At 39.3% G+C, this 17,954-nt stretch overlaps 1 protein-coding gene across 1 annotated transcript in view; it reads left to right on the forward strand.

Annotated features, from left to right (window-relative positions):
* Nucleotides 1–17,954, forward strand: part of Nup98-96 (nuclear pore complex protein Nup98-96) — a 770,989-nt gene that overhangs the window by 378,463 nt on the left and 374,572 nt on the right. The window contains exon 21 of the mRNA XM_090379042.1: nucleotides 5,457–5,622. Within this exon, the coding sequence (XP_090235168.1) occupies nucleotides 5,457–5,622 (166 nt within the window). The remainder of the gene's footprint in view (nucleotides 1–5,456; nucleotides 5,623–17,954) is intronic.

Consider the following 17,954-nt stretch of genomic DNA (forward strand, 5'->3'; position numbering starts at 1 on the left):
TGCCATAGGCTTCTGAGTCGCTTGATAATTTATATGCATCCCATGCATTTTTCTTCTCTGTCATGAGTCTCATTAGTTCATTTGATAACCATTTAGGCCTAAACCTTGAACAATATTTCTTAATAGGTATGAAACTTTTAGTAGCATCCACGATTAATTCCTTGAATGCTTCCCACTTAGAATTTACTGTTGGTAACATCGTTAGTTTATCCCACTGTACAGAATTTAAAAACTTTCTGAGACCACTGTACTCACCTTTACGGAAACAAAAATCCTTTCCTTTACCCCTGATGGTAATTATATCTTTATGTAAATAAAGGCCGACCGGGCTAGCCGAGTGGGTAAAGTACCTGCCCGACAACCCAAAGGTCGCGGGTTCGATTCCCGCCTCGGGCTTGGAGCAAAGTACTGCAAAAACCTTGGGAGGTGCAATATGGCCACAGAAGCCGATGCGCCAACAACTACCAAATCAAAAAAAAAAAAAAAAAAAAAAAAAAAAAAAAATGTAAATAAAGCACATGAGCCCCCTCTTTGTCTCCGCAGGAAAACACTACTTCTTAAGTATGCAGCCCGAATACAAAGTTGCTGTCAGCATCCTATTGGGCCATATCTCTTTAATCCACCACTGAAAAACCTTTATAGAAATAAACCCAGTAAAATAAGACCGGCAGGCTTATGCTTAATTGAAATAACACAGAGTTGGAATATTCCTAATGTCAACAGGCTAGACGTAGTGAAATGCTCTCACCCACCTTGGACACCTCCTTCACAATTAACTTGTGATATTTATCTTCAAAAATGGGGAAAGAATCTTCTACCATCACTCAATGTGAAACAACTCCATGCAAGCCATATTCAGAAATATGCTAGTTTATTGCTAATATATACTGATGACTCCAAATCACATTCAGCCATTGAAGCATCAGCAGTATTTCCCTCTACAATCATTTCTGCTTTCCTTCCACCTGAGTATAGCAGCTTCTCTGCAGAACTTCATGCAATAAAGTTAGCTTTAGAAAACCTGAATCTCTACCCATCTCTAAAATATATTGTATACACTGACTCTCTAAACTCAATTACAGCAATACAAAATTTTTCTTACAAGGTTCATCCTATTTTAAACCAAATCAGAAGTCTCTTATTAAAAATTGAGGAACATCATCAATCAGTGACCTTTTGCTGGATCCCAGCCCATTCGGGAATAAAAGGGAATGAACTGGCTAACAAAACTGCCAAAAATCCATCAACTTATGATTTAACGCTTGCTCCTATTCCAATCTATGACTATAATCACATCATACAAACAACATGTCTTGCACTGTGGAAAGAGTTATGGCACACCCAAACCAATAATAAACTTTATCAGTTGAAACAGGATCCACAGCTTTGGCACTCTAGCACCAAAACAGTATGAAGAGAAGAGGTAGTGCTTGCACGTGCACAGATAGGACATACATATCTGACTCACCTTCATCTACTTACAGGAGAGGATCCTCCTCAATGTCCACACTTCCTCACACTTATCAGTGAAACACATTCTCGTTGACTGCCCTCACTATGATCAGGACAGTGCCTCCGTAGCCAGGTGGGAAGGAGCAGCAGTGCATAGGACATGCTTCTTGATTAGACCGGGGTTCGAGCCCGTCACCACCAAATACAGAGGATGCGGAAAGGTCAGGGAATGACCACCGCATATTCCCGGAGCAATATGGCCTTAGTTGCTAATGCTCCTAAAAACCAAACGAACGAACTATGATCAGGACAGAATATCCATCCTCCTTTCCCTAAAAAATCTTCCGGAACCGAAGACATTAAAACATATTATTGGTGACGATGCAAACATCAATGAAGTCTTCTCTTTTTTGAAAAAAATTGGAATGTATCATAAATTCTAAAACATCACTCTAATAAAACATAAATTGATTATATCTGGAATTTGATTTTTATCATTTTCCTATGAATAGGTGCACTATAGCCCCAGCAGCTCGTGCGCCATTAAACGCCCATCACTCACTCACTACATTTCAAACTCTGCCTGAAACATGAATCAAATGTCAACTGACAATACACTATCAGTTTTCCAGTGCAATATGTTTGCACATCAATGGCCTTTATACAAAGAAACACTAAGCCAAACTGCTAACTGGAAAACAAAGTATAAATAAAAAACTAGAATATAAAATGAATTAGATTATAGATGGCAGTATGAGCAGTGCCTAGCAACAACTAGGCTCACTATGGCCATTAAAAAAATAATAACTAACTTCCATATGATTTTTTTGAATTAATTTCATACTCCATATTTGGTTTTATATTTCTCTTAAGAATTTCTTGGATGGAAGGAAAGCATGTACATGTAAAATATTTGAAAGTTCAACGAAGCTTTGATTTAAATGTATGTTGTGTATGTTAAAATGCATAAGCAGTTATCTTAAAATTATGACCCTCAAACATGTCAGGTAACTGATCTGACTACATGTGATTGTACTGCTCATGACTGAAAAGTTTTTGTTGTATTAGCTCTTTTATTCTGTAGCCTTGATTTTCTTTCATTCTTGCAGGTTGGGATAGAGTTCCATCTCTAGGAACTCAGGAGATACAAACAACCTTAGCATCTGTTGCAGGGAAAATAATGGAGTTGCTGGTAAACAAATAATGCAGGACCATATATCTATGTGGTCTTGCAAAAAGGATAGGTGGAATAGGACCAGGGGATTTTAACTAGTGGCACGGGGTTCCCCACAACTCCATGATCGGTACACTGTGGCATATACAGAAGTCTGTAAAGGCAACACAGTATGTGAGTTAGTGAGTGTTTGTGAAATGTTAGTGTAAGGTTGTTATGTTGTTCATTTGGCCACTTAGTCTAGGGATCTGTTGTGGCGACAAAACCATAGTTACTGTCCATCATGGGAAGGCTGGCCAGGTCAGTGGAAAGACTGGCAAGGCAAACCCTGGAGTTGCCGGGGCGGGCACAGAAGGAAAAAAAAAAAAAAAAAAAAGAGCAGTCAAAATGGAAGTGGAAAAGGGGTAGCAGTGGGGACCCCAAAAGCTGGGTGCCCATCCTGTTCAAGGGGTATTAAAAGAGGGGGTGAATTTGTCTACTATGCGAGAAGGGGATGGGAGGAAAAGTTATAGGGAAAGGGATCCCTGGAGTAGTGAAGGGGAGAAGGGGAAATAATAGGAGGTGGGTGTAGGTGGAAACATCCACCCAGAGAGAAATGCGGGTACAGTGGGAGGTGTGTAGTGGAGGAGGGCATCCTCCCCAAGGGAAGGGGAGTAAAGGTCATGGGTAAAACCCATGAGGTTGCCCAATGGGCACTGAGATTCCAGGTCAAGATGGAAGACATCTGCAGCATTCCAGACACAGGGAAAACTAACATCCTGGTCATGGTGTGGCATGGCCAACAGGGAGTGAAACTCCTGGCCATGGGTTGCAAAATATACTGTTGGACTCCTATCATCATAGGTGTATACAAGGTAACGAGGGTGTGCCAGCCTAGCCCTGAAGGTTACTATAAGATTCACCCCAGGCTGAATCAGCTGATCTCCACTACTCCCCCAGATAACCAATGGTACTTTTTGTTTGCACCAGTCTGGTGGGTGCAGGACACACTAACCTGAAATAGCTGGCTTTTATTAGTCGTTTATTTATACAGGGTTCCTCTAGATCTGTCTTCTCCTGTAGTCCCATACTGCTGAGTCAACACCAGTCAGTTTGGCGCCTGAGAGTCCAGGCAATTATCCTACACTGTGAGTGACACCATCAGCATCACACTCCTAATGGTGTTAGGAATTCATACCTTCGGAGTTGGGAAGTCTTTTTGTTTAGTCTGGGTTACTCTGGCAGCTGAATTTCCCTGAATTCATCCCACATCATGCTGGGTGTCAGCATTGTTCGTGCACTGAGAACTACTGCAGGATCATCCCATACTGTAGCAATGTCAGCATCCAACACCATTAAGTGTTCTGCAGTCAAATCAGGTAGTGTCAAATCTGGTGGTCAAATTTGTATATTTAGACCGGAGCTCTTATATTGGAGCCCCAGCAGTCTCAGACTCTTTGGATCCCATTTATTCAGTGAGTCATGAACACTGCCTGTGCATACTGAGTCACCACTTTGTAGTGATGCTCTTGCCCATTTGGCAAGTTGCGGATTTTAGAAATTAGATGACACCTGTGATCTCCATAGTCCGGGCAGTGATACATAATGTGCTCCCACATTTCACTTTGGCTGCAGTTATAGATAGGACCAGGGTATGCCTGGCAGGGGCAAAAGTTGATGCCGTTTTAGACTGGATATCATCTTTTAAGGGCACACCTGAAATAATTGAAATAACCTGCAATTTTTTCAACAATGACCTGTACTTGTTAAGTACAGGTCATTGTTGAAAGACTGCTTCTACAGGAATGGGATACACTTAAATGATACTATTGAGGCAGGGTTAGGTGGTTCAAAAAACTGCTAACTTGGGGGGAGGGGATACCCAGACTAATGGATTAACAATAGCCGCAGGTAGAGGTGATTATTGCACTACCTAATTGGAATAAGCAGCAGCAGCAGCCTGGAAAGCGTGGTGCTGGGGATTTCTTAAAGCTTAAAGAAAAAGCTTCAGTTTGCTTAAAGCTATGTAAAGAAAGAAGCTATTCCAGATGTGTACAGTGATATAACTTCCATAGCTTTATATTGCACTAGTCTTCTTCCTTTTATTGCATCTCGCATATTGTAGATATATTTTTTCACTGAGTTTTCCAGGGCTTCACAAAGTAAAGGTGCTCAAATCACATATCGCCCCTATCATGGAATATTGGTCTCACATCTGGGCTGTTGTCCCAAAAACTTCACTTATAAACTCTGTGCACTTGCTGTCATACAAATGTGCAATTCCTGCTAGGTGTGTTTCTTTGACTATTTCCATGGGCACTGTCCTTCTGAATTAATATCTGTAATTTTTTTTCTGCTTCTTTCTTGCAAATCTGTCCAATCATGTGCCTGAACTAGTCAAACATACATTCACAGTTAATCTCTAAACTCACTGATTTAACTTTCCTCTTCCTTAATACAATAGAAGTCTGCCATCAACAAGTACCTTCTATTTTTCTAATTTTTGAATATATATACAATATTAGAGTACTGTAGGCTGCAGTACTCTTCTTGTTTGATGTTACTACTTAAAAAAATAAAATAATTATAATTGGGATTAACGAGATAAATATTTAACCTGAAACCTGAAATTTTCCAATGTTGTATAATTTGGTCTGCCAGTATTCATTATTTTTGTTTTAGCTCAAAAAAATACTTGGGGTATTATGTTGTTTTATTCATTTAAAGACTTAATGTACAATTGTGACTCTCTATTGCTGTTATAATAGATAGATGATATTAACTAAATTTAAGAGTATGTCATCCCAGTTAATTTCCACAGATTGTCTCATGTATATATTTAATACTTTAGAATTCTTCTCATGTAATAAATGGACCTAAACCAACATTTGAAGCAGCAAAAGAATCACAGATGCCAACTACCACATCAGCAGCTGTAATGACTACAGATGAAGATGATGAAATGGAAGACATTATGGCACAAATTGACTCAAAGAAAAAAAATGAACCTGAAATAGGTAGGATTATTAGTGTGTGTGTGTGTGTGTGTGTGTTACACGTTCTTAGCGTTTTTTCACCAACCTTTCATGAAATAAAATAAAATAAAACACAACAAATTCCCGATAACTATATTTACAATAACCTGTATTTACAAAATTAATATATACGTATTACAATATTAAAAGTATTAAAACACAAGATTAAAATGCATTAAAATATACTAAGTTAAAAGCGATAAAATTCCGTAGCTTTCAAAGGCTCCAGCCTTCTTCTTCAGCAGTATTCTCTATTATTCAGTACACCTTTAAATATCAGCAGGGTAATGGTAGACATCACATGTTTTCATTCTCACGTGTTCCGCTCTCTTGCATTGTGGAACCGGAAGTGGCTCGAACGGAAGTCGTACGGAACCGTTCATCCTTTTTTAGGATAATAGTCTCTAAAAGGGGGTGAATCCATACACCCCTATCCCTATTAATGTTAGTTGTAGAACTGATCCGCAAACTCTCGAGCCACTTACGGTCCCAAAACCTATGCGCCCGATCGGTGATAGTGGCATCGTCTGGGGAGATCTGGTGTTGCTTCTCCCAAAAATGCTCGGCCACGGCGGACTTGCCATACTCCGCATTCCTTATTGCTTTTTTGTGTTCCCCCAGACGATCTTTGAGACGACGTTTTGTCTCGCCTACATAACATTCCCCACAATCCGGGCATCTAATATTATATACGACCCCACTAACATCCTCTTTTTGAATGGGGTCCTTAACTTGAGACGCAACTGTGCGCAGTCTTCGTCCCGGAAGCTGCACACAGCGTGTCTGATATTTTCTTAATACTCTAGTTATATAATCCGTCAAGCCCGGATAATAGGGAATGTATGCAGTAGATACTGGTATAAAAGATTCATCTCTCCTCTGATTTTCATTAATAAATTTATCTATAATCCTCTGGGGGTAACCACATTTAGCCAGATCCGCCGTGACACGTTCATACTCTGCTTTCCTATCATCGGGGTTACTGCAATGTGATTTCGCTCTATTAATTAACGTTCTTATCACACTGTTCCTATGATGGCTGGTCAGGGCTGAATCATAATGCGTATATTGCCCTTTACACATCGTTTTTCTAAAGACTTGTCTTTAACTGCTGGTCTTCCCTACAGACAAACACATCCAGGAACGGGAGAACTCCTCCATCTTCAACTTCTGATGTAAATTGTATGAATTGGGAGAAGCCATTTAAGATATTCAACACCTGATCTTCACTCCCCTTCCGAATAAATGTAAACGTATCATCCACATACCTTTTCCAAGGGCGCATAGGGAGAACACTAGCATTAAATATTCTGGTCTCGAGCTCCTCCATAGCTAAATTTGCTATAATTGCGCTAATGGGGGAGCCCATAGCTGTACCATTAACCTGCTTATATATAATGTTATCAAAAACCATAGTGTTACTTGAGAGGCACAATTCTATACCCTTCCTGATATCTTCTGGATTAAGTTGTGTCCTAGTATTTAGGGTAGTATCCCTCTGTAAGACTATGTTTGCACACCACACTCCATGGTCAATAGGAATACAAGTAAATAGCGATTTTACATCAAATGATATCATAATCTCATCCTCTTCTATACGCTGATTCCTAATAAAGTGCACAAATTCTTTACTATCCTTGATACTATAATCAGAGAGTCCTACTAGTGGAGACAATAGTTTGGCTAGAAAACCCGAAAGTGCATACGTCGGACTACCTATAAATGAGACTATAGGTCTGAGTGGCACATCTACTTTGTGAATTTTAGGTAAGCCATAAAACCTTGGCATTTGGCTACCTGTAGCATGTAGTGTCCAATATTGTTCTTTAGAAATCTTATTAGATTTAAGCCAACTCTGCAATATTCCGTTCACTTGTCGCTCCAAACTAAGAAGTGGACTCTTCTGGATAACCTTATATGTTGTCTGTCCGCTGGCTAAAGGGAAATTTCCACACATCTATTCTACATCTGTCTTTCCTCAGTTTGAATTTATGCCCTCTTAGGTTTGTAATCTGAACATGTGGAAGAATCCCATCAGAATTCAGCATGCTCAACCCATTCAAGGCCTTATACACCTCAATCAGATCACCTCGCAGGTAATCTGATCTGACTGTACAAATTGGAGCAGTATGGCATTAAGGGTAAGTTGCTCTAATGGATAAAAGGATGGTTGAGTGGGAAAAGAGAGAGAGAGAGAGAGAGAGAGAGAGAGAGAGAGGTAATCAATGGATACTGCTCTTCGTGGAGTAATATTTATTAGTGGTGTTCCTCATTGTTGTTTTTTATATTTATCAATAATATTGATGAAGGTATGTCAAGCTCAATGTTGACATTTGCAGATGATACGATGGTTGGCAGGATTATTAATGGCAGTAATGATAGTATGCTATCTAGAAAAGTTAGGCAGATGGGCTGATAGTGGCAACTGAAGTTTAACTTTAACAGATGTAAAGTACTGCATAAGGGTAGCAGTAACCCCAGAGAAATGTACCAACTGTGGTGTTACACTAGGGGTAGTGGAGAATGAAAGAGACCTCAGGGTTATTGTGCAGTCAGATACGAAGTTTTCTGAGTAGTGCAGACATGCTGCTAGAGCAGGTCATGAGGTCTTATCAATGATATACAGAAATTTTGCTAGTAGGGATAAGGAGGTGATTATCCCCTTGTATAAGGCAGTGGTCAGGCCACACTTGAGTACTGCGTACAGGTCTGGTAGCCTCATTTTAGAAAAGATGTAGCATTGCTAGGATGAGTACAAAGAACGGCAACAAAACTGGTGAGGGGAATAAAGGGGTGCTCTTACGAAAGAAGGCTTAAGTTCTCCAAATTGTACCATCTGGAGACTAGGCACTTGCTTTGTGATCTTATTGAGGTGTATGAGGCCTTGAATGGATTGAGCAGGCTCAATGCTGATGGAATTCTTCCTCTTGCTCAGATTACAAACCTTGAGGGGGGGTATAAACTGAAATTGAGGAAAGACAGTTGTATAGATGTGTGGAAATTTGCCTTTCGTCAGCGGGTAGCTTATTTCTGGAACAAACTCCCATTTGTTGTTGTGGAAGGTGATGCTTAAATAATTCAAGTAGAAGGGGGGGACAAACTTTTGGAGCGAATGAATGGGATGAAATGGAATTTTTTTTCTCATTCATGCTGTATAAGCTTTCTTTCTGCATCATACGCCTCTACTAATGCTAATAACCTCAAAAGATATGCCTGGTGACAAAAGCGATGTGATGGCGGGGAGATCCTTTGCAATTAAGAGAGACTTTATTCTGAAACTAAGTGTTGGTTTCACCACTTCAAACCTTGAATAGTAAAGTGGCGGCATTTCACTAGGTTGTCAGTCATCTACCACCTATTACTGCCTAGTGATACAGAGAGTGGTCGTTTCTTTGTGTGACGTGGATACCACATCTCTATCCCTGCTGTTGGTTCACACCTGGATGGCGTGAACCAACATAAGTAAGTATACCCAGAATTACTAACGGTCCCACCACCATAAAGATGCAAGCAAAGAATTTGCTTGTTGCTGAATGACTGGTCAAGATTCAGCTCATTTGACTAAAGTCGCACCTGAATATCAGTTCCATCAGTGTGTGTGTTTTAGACTTCTGTATTATAATCCCGGATGAATGTGCAGGGACCAATTTTTAGTATTGCCATTAGTCTTGGCAAGTGGTGCAGGGAAGCAATTTATACAGTACCCCCACACACACACATTCATTTATTCACTGGCCACTGCCCAGCCCTCAGCACAACCTGGTACATTCACACACTGTTTCACTGGTGCAAACACACCCACTGTTTCATTCCATTGGTGGTACCAAGAAAGCACTCTATAGACTTTTGATGGGCGAAAGTGCATCAGCATTTAAAAGAAAATTCAGAATTAATGAGTCAGTGGTGAGGTTCATGGAGGAAAATGAGATGGCGATAAGAAACAGTGTCACAAGAAGTGCAAAATTGCAAAATCACAAGCGCAAGAAAAACAATCGAATAAATGGAAAAAGCTCTTAATTTGTGGATAGAGGATTAAGCATGCAGAACAAAATTGCTCTGAGTAGTTCCATTATTCACGACAAAGCAAAGTGGTTATTTGACAATTTCAAAATGCAGAAGAGTGAAAAAGAAAATCTTATGCTTTTCAAGCATGTAAAGGATGGTTCAATAAGATTTAAAAATAGGCACAGTTTGAACAACATAAAACTCGTTGGTGAGTTGGCATCAGCTTATTGAGAAGAAAGAATATCCACCACAACAGGTCTTCAGTGCTAATGAGACTTTGCTTATCTGGAAAAAAAATGCCGAAAGAACTTTTCTTTCAAAAAATGAACAGACTGCCCCTGATTTTAGAGTGGCAAGGATCATGTATCCTTTCTTCTTTGTGCCAGTGCTTCAGGGAACTATAAAGCCTATGCTCTTATATCATTCCATGAACCTCTATGTACTAAAAGGCAAGAATAAATATCAGATATCAATGTTTTGTTGAGTAAACAAAAAAAAAGCACGAGTTACTGCAGTACAGGCAGTAACCCGTGCTTTTTTGTTTCTTAGAGTGGTTCCATGAGTACTTCTTCCGCAAAGTAAAAAAAAAAAATTGTGGTATCTAAAAACCTTGAATTTAAAATTCTACTTGTCATTAATACAAAGGGTACTAGGAAAGTTTTGCAATACAGCTTTGTTTATTTAATTTTTTCAAAGTAATTTCCTCTACATTCAATACACCTCTCCATCCTCCGAACCAATCTTTAAACCAGTTCTGCCAAGTTTCACTAGGGAGTAAAGCACACTCGTTGTCCCAAGCCCGTAGAAGGTCCTCATCACCGGAAAACCACCTCCCTTTTAGCTTAATTTTCACATGCGGGAACAGTGCAAAGTCGTAGGGAGCAAGGTCTGGACTGTAGGGAGGGTGCTCGAGAAGTTTCAGTCCTGTCGTGGTCAAATATTCGGTGCAGGCTTTGGCGCGGTCAGCTGGAGCATTATCGTGATGGAGGTACCAGGTGTCCATTCTTGACTTTGGCCGCAGGTTCTTCATAAATCCAATGACTTTAGGCAGGCATTGTTCAGTGACACTCGATTTTAAAAATACAGCTATCATTTTCTTCTTTACAGATCGGGATTTTCTGACAATTACGGGTGTGTCGTCATCATCAAAGACCCAAACTTTGTTTTGAGCCTTGGTCGGCAGATCGTAATAGTACAGCCAAGTCTCGTCACCTGTCACGATGTTGTTCACATACTGAGATTGTCCCTTATCAAACTTTTTTAACATCTCCCGGCACGAAGTCACACGTCGTGTCATCTGCTCTTCAGTCAGTTGATGCGGCACCCAGAGAGAACACAGTTTCTTCACATGCAAATGATCTTGCAGAATCGAATGAATTGCTGGTGCATTTAGGCCCAAAGTATCCTCTATCTGTTGGTAGGTCACTCGCCTGTTTTCGTCAAGCATTTTCCTCACAGCAGTAACGTTTTCCTCCGTAACTGACATTCGTGGCCTTCCCGGCCTCTCAGAACCCTCCAGAGTGAAATTTCCCCTTTGGAATTCTCTATACCACCTGAATATCGTTGTACGATGTGGACAATCATTATCTAGTGCAAGAGTCATTTCTTCTAAGCACTGGTCTAGGGTTAAACCACACACGAAATTATACCGCAAAACTGTCCTTATCTCATTTCGTGACCACGATACCATCTCAAGCACTTTACACTCTCACTACTAATGAATAACTGAGCCCATCGACTTGGCACGGCGGCTACTATGCACGTATGAACATGTCTAAACATGCAGCAACAAGCAGCTTCCTGTGATTCATTGTTGCGTCATATTGCAAAACTTTCCTAGTACCCTTTGTAATGCTCCTGGGCACCTAATTGACATTAAATTTGCAAATTCAAATGTACAAGTCGTTTTTCTACCACTGAATATGACCTCATTTTTCTAGCTCTCTGACCAATGGGTAATAGTGTCATTCAAAGCCTACTATACAAGACACAGTTTTATTTGCATTTTGAATGCAACAGCAATGCTGTATGTTGCGACATGCTGGAAAAAATTCAATATTGCTGACTATCACTGTTAATGTTAACAGGTTGCTGAATGAGATACAGCAATCCACTATCAATGTTTGCTGGAACGAGTTTTGGCCAGTGGTTGTGGGAGAAGTAGCTGTAATAGTAGTAGTAGTAGTGGCATGTGATGCAAGAAAGCAAATGTATGAGCTTATGCAGCATCAGCCAAAAAAAAAAAAAAATCACACCATTCCCTCCAAATGCCTGTCCAGTTCCTCCTTAAATTTATTCAACCTATCAACTTCCACAACGACAGATAGAAGTTTGTTCCAGCAATTAACCACCTGCTGGGTAAAGGCAAATTTCCGCACATCTATTCTACATCTGTCCTTTCTTAATTTGAATTTATGCCCCCTTAGGTTCGTAATCTGAACAAGTGGAAGGATCCCATCAGAATTCAGCGTGCTGAACCCATTCAAGGCCTTATACACCTCAATCAGATCACCGCGCAGGTGCCTAGTCTCCAGCCACTGCAATTTGCAGAACTTAAGCCTCTCTTGGTAAGAGGATCCCTTCAATCCCCTCACCAATCTTGTTGCCCTTCTCTGTACATGCTCAAGTAAATCTACATCCTTCCTAAAATGAGGCCTCCAGACCTGTACGCAGTACTCAAGGCGTGGCCTGACCATTGCCTTATATAGAGGGATAATCACCTCCTTTTCCCTGCTAGCAAAATTCCTATATATCATTGACAAAACCCCATGACCTGCCCTGGCAGCCTGTCTACATTGCTCAGAAAACTTCATATCTGACTGCACAATTACTCCCAGGTCTTTTTCATTTTCTACCAACCTAAGTGTAGTACCACAGAGTTGGTACGTTTCTCTGGGGTTACTTCTACCCATATGCAGTACTTTGCATTTGTGAAGGTTAAACTTCAGTTGCCACTTCTTAGCCCATCTGCCCAAATTATCTAGATCCTGTTGCAGTAGCAAACTGCCATTACTGTCATTAACAACTCTGCCAACCTTTGTATCATCTGCAAACTTTGACACTAAGCCTGATATACCTTCATCAATATCATTGATAAATATACAAAACAACAGTGGACCTAACACCGAACCCTTTGGGACTCCACTAATAACATTAGTCCACGAAGAGCAGCACCCATTGATTACCACCCTCTGTCTTCTCGCACTTAACCATCCTTTTATCCATTGTAGCAACTTACCCTTAATACCATTCTGCTCCAATTTGTACAATAGTCTTCCATGCGCAACAGTGTCAAAAGTTTTCCTGAAATCCAAATATATGATATCAAAATTATTTTTTGCATCCAGTTCCTTTGTAACCACATCATAATATCCTATCAAATTTGTCAGACAAGACTTTCCCTTAACAAACCCTGTGTCTGAATTATTGCTGCAGTCTTGTCTTGATGATCCTGCAATGCATCTTTAACCAGTGACTCCATTATTTTACCCGGAACAGAAGTTAAACTAACTGGTCTGTAATTACTTGTGTCATCCTTCGAACCCCCTTTGTGAATTGGGGATACATTTGCACATCTCCAGTCCGTGGGAAACTCCCCTGAGTCCAAGGATGCTCTCATAATTATGGCTAAGGGTTTGCTTAGTTGCTTTGGCTCCTCCTTTAATATAACTGGATAGATCCCATCCACCCCAAGTGCTTTTCTTACGTTTAACTTCAACAGTTTCTCTTCCACTTTGCTCTCAGTTATTACAAAATCATTAAGTATCCTTTCATTAATGAAAAAATTTGAGACTTCATCCAGTTGGCACATCAGACATGCACCCGTAAGAAGTTGAGGAGTTGCTTGTGTCTCACAATCAGGAATTGACTGAAGATGATCTTGTTGGACTTAGAAACGAGGAAAACAATCAGGATAAAATTGAGGATGACAATGAAGTAGAAGAATTCAATTCAAAATCTACCCTCAGTTTGAAAGCTCTTGAAGATTGCTGACAATGAAATTGCAGAGAACATTGATAGACAACATAGTGGAATGTGATTCTGTAATGGAGAGGAGTGTCTGCATGTAAGTCCTTACATGGAGATATAAAATGAATTGCAAAAGTTAAAAAGACAAACCGATATTGTGGACATGTTTTCCAGCCCAAGCCTTCTTCCGAATAGCATTTTTAAGAATTTTGGTGTTTACCTTTTGTGTAGTCTTGTGCTTTAATGTTAGAATGTTTTGCTTTTTCTTTACAATAAAAATTTATTTATTACTTGTTGATTTTTGACTATTGTTTAAAATTTATATCTATTTCATTTATTTTTATATATATATATACAATAATACCCCGACTTACGCTACCCCGACTTACGCGAACTCGGAGTTACGCGGTTCTTGATTTTTTCGTTTGGCAACGCTGCCGCCCGCTATCTTCAAGGTCCTTTTTCATATGTTATCGATATACGGTGCGACGGCGGAGAATGAGAGCGAAAGATGAACAAAATTCAACTTTGCTGCTTTTATGTTTTTTATATCAGTGAAGGGGAAACACATTTCACCATAATATCGTAAAAACCAACACAATTCCAGCAATCGGTATAATCGCAAATGCAATTAGATCGAGTTTACTACCAGTTTATAACAGATTTCACTAGCAGAAACGCAACTGGATTTTTATTGTTTTATGGTAGTAACCCCTAGAAATGCGAGGTGTTAATAGCGTATCTCTGCCTTTATGTTGTTGTTTATTCAGTTGCTACATGCGCGCAGCTTTGTTTATGCGTATCAAGCGTGCCTCCTCGTTTTGTAATTGTGCTTTATTCCCTAAAAATGAGTAAAATGCTTAGTTAAAAGGTGTGAAAAGGAAGCGTTCTGGTGAAGACACTGCAGATTCAGAGAGAAAAAGAAAAGCAATTATCGATAAACAGAGGCGGACTGGATCAAAAATTCTTACCCGGGAAAATTTATAGTGGCCTCATACTATGGTTTATTGCCAAAGTCACACTGGCCCACCGGGATTTCCCCGGTAAGGCTTATGGCCAGTCCGCCTCTGTCGATAGAGAAAAAATATGAAGTTGTGAAACGCTTTGAGCGAAATGAAATGAAAGACCATGTGATATTGCACGTGCTACAGGCCTAAATGAAGCAACGGCAAAAAGCACATGACAATTGCAAACTTGACAGGTTGAAAACTGAAAAGGGCTCAATTGTAAAGGGCTTAAAAATTTTAGAAAACATAGACTCCAACGAAGAACGCGTTATAGCTACAAAGCAAGGAATAAAAAAATTATTAGCTTGCTACGAATAAATTCTGCGTGAAAAAAAGAACGCGCTGTGTCGTCAGACGAATTTGTTAGATTTTATGAAGCCATCGACATCGAAATAACTTTTTAACGTAAGTCATTTGTTTTTTTAATACATATTTTGTATTAATATGTATAAAGAACTGCAATTTGATTAATATTTTTCTTCTAAACTAGTGTTTTTGTTAGTTCTTGGTCCCAATTAAGCAAAATTTATATGTATTTATATGCAAAATTGTACCCCGACTTACGCGAATTCGACTTACGCGATTTTCGTCGGACCCACCTATCGCGTAACTTCGGGGTATTACTGTATATATATAGTTTTTTTTTTTTTTTTTACCATGTTCCTAACTACTATATCTGTTGAATTATGGCTCCTACATGTGCTAATTTGGTGGTGGGGGTTTATGTATATTAAAAAAATATATATTACCCACCTCATTTTTCCATCCCTTCTAAATCTTAAATTTATTCACACTACCCACTGTCACAACACCAGATGGAATTTTGTTCCAACAATCAATCACTCTCTAGCCGAAAGCAAATTTTCTCACATCTATCCTGCAACCATTGTTTTCAGTTTAAATCTCTCTCTCTCTCTCTCTCTCTCTCTCTCTCTCTCTCTCTGTGTGTGTGTAATCAGAAGTTAGGATTCTGTTTGCATTAAATTTGTTCAATCCATTTAATGCCTTAAATATCTCAATCAGATCCCCCATAGATATCTAGTTTCCAGACACTTCAATTTGCAGAACTCTTTTATGGTAAGAGTATCCATTTCATTTTGTCCCTGACTTATTTTATTGCTCTTCTCTGCACCTGTTCCAATAAATATACATCTTTGTATACATATGCAGTATTCAAGATGTGGCATACCCATTGCCTCAGACAGTCACCTCCTTGTCCCTGCTGGCAAAATTTGTTTATATATCGTTGACAGAACCATGATCTGTCCTAGCAACCTTCTACACTCAGGCTATACAATTACTCTTGCATCTTTTACTTTCTCCACTATCTTCTGTGTTGTACCACCTATTTGGAATCTGGGGTTACTGCTGCCCATATGCAATACCTTGCATATGTCAATGTTAAACCTCAATTGCCACATTTGCCTGTATGCCCAACTGCCTAATTTTTCTAGGTCTTGTTGCAGCATCATACTCTAATTGTTGTCATTTGTTACATATGAGGTGAGGATCAAACTTAATTTTAGCATTAATTTCATTGATTGTTTTTAAAATCTGCCAATTCCTTAGCCATTACATGTTTTTCATATTCCCTGCATCATCATCTTCCTTTTCTTGGTGACAGTTCAGTTGGGTCTTCACTTTACAGTTCTTCTGTGAACAGCTCTTTCTGCTTCCTTCTGATTTTTAAATCTTCTATTTTGCGAAACGACTTTCAGTAATATTTTAATGAATAAGCGACAGACATTAATGGCTGAGCATCAGCATAACTAATCAAAACAGTCCATTCCAGAATATAAGCCAAGGCAAAGCTGTGGGAAGATTAATTTATAAAACAATGGATTCATTGTTTGTGGGGGGGGGATACCTCGAGACTTCAAAACATTTACAATTTGTAGAGCAGTTGTGCATGTGCTTCAGTTAATAGCCATTAACATTGTCTTTACATATGATACCATTAACTTACTACTGAGCAGCTGTTAATTTCATTAATTAATGGTATAGTAGACCATCAATAAATCTAAGCTGAAAGATGAGAAACACTCCGAATTATGGAAAATTTGAAATGATTGAATTTTACTTGCTTTTTTTAAGCTACCACATAAACAAAATTAAAGAAATATTTATATGGATGAAACTTTCAATGCATACTATCAGAAAGGTCAGTAAAAAAAAAAAAAAAAAAAAAATGTTTATACTCTGGACCATCACCAGATCAGTGGAGTTTACAATACATCAATCAATACAAATGTTAATCGTATTTAGAAGTCACGGGCTTGAACCCCGGTTCAGGCCCCGAGTGCCAAGCAATTTTTCTTAAGCAACATATAGAGTGATTTTATTCTGTTTCATTTCTAGCACCTTTCTCATCCTCAGTTCACTGTAAGTGGTTCTATCCTTAACAGATTTAAGTAAGAACCCAGGGAGGAAAACCACCTTTCTTTTCTTAGTACATTTATTTTCTTCACTAACAAATTAACTCTCCAGCTTGGTTACTTGTTGGCACTGCTCCTGTCTCCCCATGGTGGGGCCAGTAACCTGAAAGTAAAAATAATCCTTTCAGATCTAAAAGGAGCAACAATGGATTTGACAAACCAGGCTATACCTGGAACTATGGACCTAACTGATCATAATCAGCAGCAAGATGATCCTACTCTATCTACTGCCAAAAAAAAAAAAGATGTGACCCAAACCATCACTTCACTCTTTCTAATTTTCCACTCCCTAACAGACCAGCCTGTTAGTAAACTTTCTCTCTTTGTAATACAAAGGTGCTTAGAACATATAGCTGGTCCACCGAAAATGGCTTGCCACTTAAAATCTGGTGACCTACTAATAGAAACAACAAATCATCAACATTCAGAGATTCTTCTTAAAACCACAGCTTTTGGCGGAATTCCCACATGCCACCTTAAATTCATCAAAAGGGGTTATTGTGGAATGGGACCTCTTAAACAGCTCTGAAGAAGAAATTGTAAAGTTACAAAACCAGAATGTCATACATGCAAAAAGGATGGAAACCTGATACCAGCTATCATACTTACTTTCAATACTCCTACTCTACCAGCATCAGTCAAAGCAGGATACCTGAACTGCTAGGTAAAGCCATTCATCCCTAATCCCATAAGATGCTTCAACTGTCAAAAGTATGGCCATTCCCAAACAGTATGCAGAGGACAAACTAGTGCCACTTGTGGCTCAAAAGACCATAATGATAAAGAATGCCATACAGAGTCTCCTCCCTGTTCAAACTGCAAAGCGGACCACCTTGCCTATTCCAGAGATTGCGATATATGGAAGAGAGAGAGAGAGAAGCAAGATCAGAAATATAAA

This window comes from Mastigoproctus giganteus, chromosome 8, assembly GCF_048544385.1.
Source record: "Mastigoproctus giganteus isolate SK-2022 chromosome 8, ASM4854438v1, whole genome shotgun sequence".
NCBI lineage: Eukaryota > Metazoa > Arthropoda > Arachnida > Uropygi > Thelyphonidae > Mastigoproctus > Mastigoproctus giganteus.